The sequence below is a fragment of the Myotis brandtii genome, unplaced genomic scaffold (assembly GCF_000412655.1).
Source record: "Myotis brandtii unplaced genomic scaffold, ASM41265v1 scaffold419, whole genome shotgun sequence".
NCBI lineage: Eukaryota > Metazoa > Chordata > Mammalia > Chiroptera > Vespertilionidae > Myotis > Myotis brandtii.
The window spans coordinates 483259-492258 of NW_005366075.1; the positions used below are offsets into that span (position 1 = coordinate 483259).

The 9000-nt window shown below is 41.5% G+C and overlaps 1 protein-coding gene across 1 annotated transcript in view; it reads left to right on the forward strand.

Annotated features, from left to right (window-relative positions):
• Positions 1-9000, forward strand: part of LOC102260525 (chromosome unknown open reading frame, human C9orf3) — a 333222-nt gene that overhangs the window by 257993 nt on the left and 66229 nt on the right. Inside the window, exon 13 of the mRNA XM_014545703.1 lies at positions 8-146. Coding sequence (XP_014401189.1) covers positions 8-146 — 139 coding nt within the window. The remainder of the gene's footprint in view (positions 1-7; positions 147-9000) is intronic.

Genomic DNA, 9000 nt, shown 5'->3' on the forward strand with positions numbered 1-9000 from the left:
TTTCACGCGGGGACGGGCGGCGCTCGGGACCGGGGTCCCGTTTCCAATGCTCTGTGGTTTTTGCATTTCAGGTCGCGAAATGGAAGCGAGTGAACCGGAGACCCCGAAAACGGAAGCGAAGAGGGACCGAAGAAGCGTTTGAAAAGGTAGGGGTCCCCTAAAGAGGGCACTGAGTGGGGCTCTCGATAAATCTCCCTGTCTGCCCTGAGGACTTGGCACAACAACAGAACATTTTTCTTAAGTTAAATTTACAGTAGACTGGATTTACAGGGATAGTTCTGTAAAAATATTGGCTGGCCATCCTAATGATGATCAACATACTATGTTCTCGTGCAGTGAGGGCGCCCGGGATGGAGTTTTGATTCAGCATCAGTAAGTAGAGCGAGTGGGACATAAGTGGGTTCTGGTACCCTGTGGACCAGGAGCACTTTTTATGGCAGTGTTCGGGTACCCCTAAAAAAGGGGGGATCTTCCGAGTAAATCACCCACAGTGTCGGGTTTCTCTCTTTGGTTGTGACAGATACAGTAGCACGCTCCCTCGTGTAGGTGTTGGAGTAATCTCAGATATGGAAAGAGAAGCTGGAAAAAGTGGATTACTTTTGTAACGCAAACAAGACATTTTTCTGAATTCAGAATTTTAATGTTACTTTGCAGAAGTTCGACTCCCTTTTTTCTCCTAAAATTGTATTAAGTTAAAGGGTGACATGTTATTGTAATAAATATTGTGAAATAAGGTAAGTAGTCTGTTGTTCTCTAAGTGACTTTTTTTGAAAACTCTCAAAAAAAGAATAATGTTACCGCAGACAGGACTTCTGTTGCTTTTTAAAATTATTCCATGTACTGCTTTTTGATTCTTGATAACACCAAGGGATTAAAATAGCGGTGTGTTGTTTTTCTGCTGCTAGAATGTATGATGAATCACTCCTGATTCTGAAGCCAAATTCTTGCTGATAGCATTGCTGCCAACTTCTGTGATGTGTTGCCTTAGTATGGGCATCGCAGCGTCCGAGAATGTGCACAAAGCACATCAGAATGAAGGTGATACCCAAGTTCCAGAGTGCGGTGAAGGATACCAAGGGCGGCTTCTCAGAGGATTGGAAAAGGAGTCGAGTCATCTGTAGCCAGACATTCAGAATGTGAAAAGGGATGCCCAGCTTTCCCCTTTCTACTTAAAAAAGGGTCACACATGTCACTTCATTTCAACAGTAATAGCAAAAGCTGTCATTTTGAACAGACTTGAGTTTTCGGATCCTATCTCAGCATGTTGTGGTAGGTTGTGTTTGTTTAACTTTCATGGCCTAGATGTTTTTTAAAAATGTAAGTTTATGAAGGAGATCATAAAATGTCCACAGGAGAAAAAAGAATTATGGCTGGCTTAGTATTGTGAAAAAATATTTTCTAGTTATTATTTTTTACACCAAAGATAAGATTGCCCAAATGCATAAGGTGTCACGCATAAAGAAGGGGAAGCCATTATCTTTGTAGGTTACTAAGGGTACCGTCACTACCAAAATCTGAACTTGAGGTAACCATGTCTGTGACACCCATGATCTGAGAATGAGCCAGGGCCGTGGGGGGGAGACTGAGGAATTTTCCTCCCAAGAACATAGTTCTTCCCTGGGCCTTCTCCTTGAGAGAAGATATTGTGCACACATTTGCCTTTTCTTCTTAGAAAACGTGGGCAGCACTCTTTCTTACAGAGGATATGAAAATGAAGTAGATTGGGGGCAACATGCCGAACTGCCTTTCAAGGAATAAAGCTTAAAGCTCACTAGCGTTGAAGGTAGAGGTGGAAAAATGAGGGGATCTTTCAAAGTTGTGTCAGAAAATAATTGTTTAGGTGTCTCCAGTCTCTCCTCCTGACTCTGTACAGCAGCCGAGCCCCTGGCCCACGGTTTGCGTCTGCCATGTCCAGGAGAAGGTTTGCAGCTTGCTGAGGCAAAGCATGCAGTATTTTCAAGGGCAAGGTGAAAGGCAGTGCCATCAGCAACCAAGGGCCTTAGACCAAGTTCCAAAAGGCACCGAGGCTGACCTGCCGAGGTGTCCCCCGATGGCCCCAGTGTCCATTCCAAAATACAGATGGAATTGTGTGTGCAATGAGTATTCAAACCCAGGTCATGTGGCACTCTTGTGCTAGGATTTGAACCTGTTATTAGTGGGAATCTAGGTGAAATTACTGTTGAGGTTAGTAAGTTTTTTCAAACGTCTGCCCTGCCACAGTGAAGGAGATTAGCCAGTTTCTCCTTTTTCCTGCATCCACTGTATTTTGCTGCTACATGAAAACTATGATCTTTTCAGTGGTATTCACTGTATGTTACTGTCAGAGAAGAGCCTGGGTTTGAGTCACTTCGGGTAGGTGTGCATTTCAGGTCTAGCTGTTTTCTTTATTTGCCTGCTTTGTTTCCGTGCCCTGTGTCTACCCGGTGCCCTTTCCTCCATCCCCTAGTCTCTGCATCTTCAGGTCTCACACAGGATTCAGCTCAGCTGAGTGAACTCGGTTAACCAGTCTGTGTTCAGCTCTGCTGGGGTCACAGCATTTTCCCTCCGATGTTTACTGCTCTGTGGGAAGCAGTCCTCTGACCTGCGTGAGGAAGGAGAACAGCAGTGGTGCAAGGCCGGGGTCTGGAACTGGCAGGGGGCGGCCAATTATGTGTGAGGAATGTAATCTTACAGGAGATACTGGTATTCCCCCTTAAAGAAAGGGAAGGCACAGCCTGATGGAACTTGAAATACTGTACTAGTTGAGTTTCTCAGTGAACTCAGAAGGGGAAGCAAAATAAACTTACCCTGTGCTCAGCTGTGGGTTAAAATAACGCATAATGAAATAAAGTAAACGGGGTGAATCAGAGGTGTCACCCAGAGAAGTGATTTGAAATGCTCTCTGGACTTTCCTGGTCTGTTCCCCTGTGTGTGCCATTGCCACCCTCCCCCACGCCCCGTAGCTCTCCAGTCCCTGTGCTGTCCCACAGATTTTCATATCTTTCTGAAGATACATCAGTCCTTTACCCATCTCCTATCTCCTTTGACATTTATTTCCATTTTATTTCATCATATGTTAGTGCTTTCCATGGGTATAACTGAATTCCTTTATACTGTTTTTTGTTTTTCTTCATTTTAAATGACAGAAGCCATCTGTTTTGCTTCCGTCCTTGGGTACTTTCTCCTTCCATTCTGATATTCTTCTTTTTCCATTACTTTGAGTTCCTTTTATTTAGTTTGAACAGTTTGTGTAACAGAAAGGCAAGGGGGACCTGAGCAACTGCATAAGGAGCAATTGGGATGAATGAGTGGGCCAGCCTGTTGTGCCAGGGCCGGCGAGACGGTGGGGCTGCAGCAGGGCGTCCAGAGTGTGTGCTTTTAAACAGCGTTGATAGGTTTTACTAAATGGCTATCGGTTTTGGAAGAAGAACCCACATGTTTTTTTTCTGATGTATCTTTACCCATCAAAGATTAAGGAATAATATTATGTTCTTTTAACAAATATATACATGTAAAATAACAGAGTTTTGAATAATTCTTTGGTAAAGAATGCTAGGTGCAAGTGGTTTCCAGGGAGAGCACCCTTTAAGGTCACCTTAATTATTCTTTTCTGCCCAAATCCCTCAAGCAGAAAATTGCTTAAAATTTGGTGAAATTTTCCTTGGCATATCAAGTGAAACATAAACATCTAGAAAGAGGATTGTGCAAAAGTGGACTTTTTAGTATTTAGTGGCCATTTCAGTTGGAGCCCAGTGATAAATTCTATTTTCTGAGTCCTTGAGGGGGAAAAAAAGCCAGACTAGTTTCTTTGTGGTAATATCCTTCCTAAATTCTGGAGCTTTGTCACTCAACTTTTATTTCATTTGTTCTTTTCACACACTTGATTCTGAACTGCAACCAGTGATCATCTTAGTCTGAGTAATAATAACTCATAGAAGATTTTAAAAATTACATTTAAAACCCAACTTGGTTTATGCTATTTTACCACATTTATTGCTTCTAAAAACTTTTTATACATTCTAAGAGAATGCTTTTATTACAATTCTAATATTCAGATACTTAATATGATAAAGGTAGGTGCAAATTTTTTAACTGAGTGCTTTACTACTGTTTGTCTTTTGTGGCAAAGGTGTGTTCTATGTTTGGTTGATGATTTCTGGAAAACAATATTTGAGACTAATACAAGTTATCGGGCTTTTTCTTGAATCCGTAATAGCAGACGGCGACCGTGTTAGGCTTGACTCCGAGTCGACAGGCTGCAAAGCTTGGCACAGTGGCACAGATGACTTTAGGGAGGGCTGAACCAAGGGTCCCTTCACCTCAAAGGAACTACTGTGGTTAGCAGAATGGCGGGCCTGGACAGCCTCTCTTCCAGCTCAGGCAGCCTTTCCCGGGCGTTGGTGCCCTTGCCTCTTTTCAGCAGTGCTCTTGCCTGTGAGAAGTCATAACCAGCGCACATTTATATAGCTGCGATATCTCACAATAGCTTCATTGATACTTGATCTCCATAGAAGCGCTTTATGGATGCTGCTGAGTCACAGCCGCCCTCCCCGGAGCCCTCCCTGTCTGAGAGTGGCTTTGTGTCCTGCGTTGTACTGATTGTGCCTTCGGATGACAACTTACTTGAGTGATGGGGGAGCCAGAGTAATTTATTCAAAGTAATTGCAAAGAAACCAAACAAAAGGAGTAATTATAGTGTTGTTAATATGCAATTTGTTATTTTATTGAAATATTTGGAACTGGGTCCTATGAGTGATTCTCCTTTTTTTCCTTGTAAATCCCTAACAGATAAATAATTTATTAAACTCCGTACCAAGGTCTCAAGTTGGATCTGGTTTCACAAGATCTTGGCTTTTTTTTTTTTTTTCCTCCACCCTTTTCTTTTAAAGCAGGACCAAGGGAGAATTGCTGATAAAATGTGTTTTTGGTAGCCTCAGGAAGGAAGTCTGATCTGTATTATTTTATACCATTAAATTTTCATCTGTTCTTTTGATTTACTTTTTTTTATTAAGAATCTGCAGTTAAAAAATATTCTGAGAAATGTGAATGTACTAAAATTCCTTCCCATTTTCAACTTGCATAACGGGGAAAATGAAAGAATAGTCATCCACTTACCCTTGCACACACTTATTTACATATTTTAAAGAGAACTATTCATATAATAATAGCTGACTCTTGTCATGTGTCAAGCGCTGTGCTGCTAAGAGCTTTCCACGTATCAGCTCATGTAAAATTGTACATTAAAATTGTGTCACAAACCAGTAGTGTGATATGAGGTGTTGTAGACTGAGTCAAATGCTTTATGAAAGTAGGTGAGGTGCAAGCAAACCAAGGAATGGCTGTAGAAAAGAATGCTTTAGGCAAGATGTAAAAATTCTTTTTCACCCAGGCTCAGCCCTAGACCACCAGCATAAAGCACACATTTCTAAATTAGGAAAATCCCAACCGGCAACGTGTTTTGAAAGCACTTGAAAGTGTGTAGGTAATTACACTATTGTTGATTTTAGCAGATTTGATGCCAGCAGCCATCAACTCTTCTGTGCCATGGAAGATGAAAGGCATTTTAATATAAAGCATGAATTTGGATGGGAAAGGGAGGCAGGCAGAGAAAAATTTTGTGACTTTTTAGTTACTTTTATAGGAAGCATTAGTTACGTCCCTATGACAAAAGGCTTTACTTGGCAATCATTCTCATCTGAGGCATTTTAATGAGCTGCGGTTTTGTGCCTGGTATCGTATGGCACTAATAAGATGCATTATTTTACTAGCACCTACTGGTGTGGGTGTACTGTCGGGCCTGTCATGGTTCCCATTAATCTTCTGTTTTAGGAGACCGACACTTCCACGTATCTTTAAGTCCAGCAACATGTCTTTCACTGATATTTCCAGGTCTCTGCACTCAGGAAAAGTGACACGCAGGCCTGGCTGGGGTCACCGGTCCTTGGAAAGGACTTGATCACATGTGGCCTTGATAAGTATTGGTTGAATGAATTAGATGAGTGAATCCCCAAAATGACATTGATCTTATAAAGTCACACTTGGCTATCGCATTGGAAAGATTTTGATGTTCAGGTTTTTACTTCATTATGTTGTTCTTTAGTGACAGGCTTTCCTTAAAGCACGTGGGGCAGCAGCTTTCTGGCTTGGTCGTGGGCCCTCATTCCCTGCCTCTGTGAAGAGAGCTCTCGGCCAGAAGCCTCTGGGTGCACTGTGCGCTCCTTGAGTTTCCACTTGACTTTTGTTTTCATTTGAAGATCCTATTATTTAATAGCTCAATTCAGCCAATTTACATTAATTACAAAATTAACATTTGGCCTTGATTCTTTCCAATAGTTTCATGCTATCTTTTCTTTTTTTTCTGCATTTTTTGTTTATTTGGGAAGTCTGGTATTTTTTTCCCCCATAGGTTATTTTTATTTTTGCTCTCTTGTCCATTTTCCGCCCCCCCCCCCCCGTGTTTTGGTTTCCTGCTGTGAGAAATAATGAAATTAGATATTAACCTTTCCTTGCCCTTTACCTCTTTAACTTGTATTATGTGACTTGAAATACTGTCTTTTTACTTCCAGATAAACACTTTTAACACACCCAGCACGTTTTTTTGTGTTTCTCATATGTTCCTCCTATTCCCCTCCCCCGATTTTGTGTGTTGGCTGCACTACATTTACGATGTCAGAGCATGTAGACACTGTATGCTATACTGAATCTTTTATGAAACTGCTTAGTTTTAATTCTGCAAGTAAATCTGTATTTAATGCTCACCGTCCACCCTTTGTTGCTCTTCACTGTGGTGTGACGCTGGTTCCGGAGGGGAGTCTCAGGGCAGCTCTGCGGCTCTGTTTCCTGAGCTTGCGTTTCACAGGTGTGTGCTCTTAATAGGGGAGGTCAGTTCAAGGAGACAAAACCCTTGGCTCATAGCTTCTTTTTCAAGCATCTGAAATATGTTGATCCATTATCTTGAGTAAAGTCTGATGCTGGTCTCATTTATTTCCCTCACAGCGACCTGCTCTTTTCTCCTGGCTGCCCAGATCTTTTTCCTTAAATTCCAATTTTTTTTTTTCTCTAATAGGTCTCATTGTAGGTCAGTTTTCCTAGTTGTCACTTGACTTCTGAGCTTTCCTTTCCTTATTTGTATAATGTGAGTAATGATAACTTACAAACCGTTTTAAATGTATTTTGTTTTCTTGTCGTTAGGAACTTTAAAGTTTATGGGCCATCAGACTTGAGCTGGCTTTATATTTGTGAGAAATCTGTGCCCTGGCAATAAATAATAAATAAATCTGTACCCTGGCTGCGTGCGGTGAACGGGCTGCCTGCACCCGCGTGGGAACCGCTGGCCAGAAGCAGCAGTGCTTGTAAAGCGTCTCATTCAGAGAACTCCATCTCCCTTCCATTCTCCTCACACTCTTGCCCATCGTATGTTAGTTTCCCATCCTATGTTAGTTACATGATCATAGTTTATATGTACATAGAAATAATACACAGGGAAAAGTTAAAGGACTCTTACTTTTCAAATAACGAGGAGAGCTGGGAACCCAAGTCAGTCTGATCAGACAACATGTTTTCTTGGGTTTGTTGTATACAAGGTCCACGTAAAAAGCCGCTGGAAAATACCAGAGAAGCAGGAGACGTCATTTCTGGCTGCGAAGATAAAACACACAACACACCACAGATCGTTCACAAAGCACATGCGATGAGTAAATCCAAACCAGGGCAGCACAGACTGCGGTCATGGGTATAGGATGCCTGTCACCTGAGGCTACCCTGGACTAGAGTTTCCATGCCTGGGCCTTGTTTTGATAAAGCAACCCTTGAAGCATGCAGGCTGGAAGTTATGGTGGGAAATTGGGTAATTGAATCAGCCGAGTCCATTTTAATGCTTTTACCTGATTTGTAAGCACAGATAGGGGGTTGATTGATAGATATATAAATAGTGCTAGTGTCTTTATTTGAATCTGTGATTTTAAAAAATAAATCCATCCATGTTTTGCAAGTAAAGCTGGAACCCATCATAGAAATTCTGCTGACACTTATGAATCATGATAATATGGAAAGCCAAGGCCAGAAATTTAATGCTGCCTATAATCTGTATATAGCACATTCTTTATTAAATTCTGCATTTATTTAAACAATTTATTTACTAACTTCCTTGCATATTCACAACATACAAAGCCTTCAGTAAGGAGCAAAGATGAATGGAAAATGGTCCTCAAAGAGTTTACAGTTGAGAAATAAAAAACTATAAGGAGTAGAAGACAGAATCAAACCTGTGCAGAGGGACAGCAGGTGTGCATCAGGAACGTTTGTCTCTGTGAGGAAAGGCGCCCTCTCACGCTGTCAGCACTGTCCACAGCCTTGTCCAGGCTGATAGCACGCTGTTTCCGTTCATTCAGCTTTTGTTACTTGGTAGAATGAGGGTGCCATGACTTCTGTTTGTAAAATTCAGATTGACTTCTTGAGAACATACTGAAACTGTGAAATTAGAATTTCTCTCTGCCTCACTAATATGAAACTAATGCTGCAGCAAATATTTGGGCTCCCTCTGAACTTGGGGACATAGAGTTTCCAATCTATTTCACACTCTTTTATTTGCATTAAGTTTTGGTGGCTTTCTGTTTTTCTTTACCATAAAATTTGGTTTCAAGACAAAATGAGAATATTACAGGATTAAGGGTGGTGACTTCCCAGAGCTACTCTTGTGATGTTTGGATGTTGTGTTCTGTCACTTAAAAAGCATCCCACAGCCCAGCTGGCGTGGCTCAGTGGTTGAGCATCAACCTTTGAACCAGGAGGTCACAGTTCAATTCCTGGTCAGGGCACATGCCCAGGTTTCGGGCTCAATCTCCAGTAGGGGGTGTTCAGGAGGCAGCCAATCAATGATTCTCTCTCATCATTGATGTTTCTCTCTTTCTCTTCCTTTCTCTTCCTCTTTAGAATCAATAAACATACACAGTATTAAAAAAAAAAAAAGCATCCCACATTTTCAGCTCCAAAGATTCAGCACAACATCTTAAAAAAAAAAAA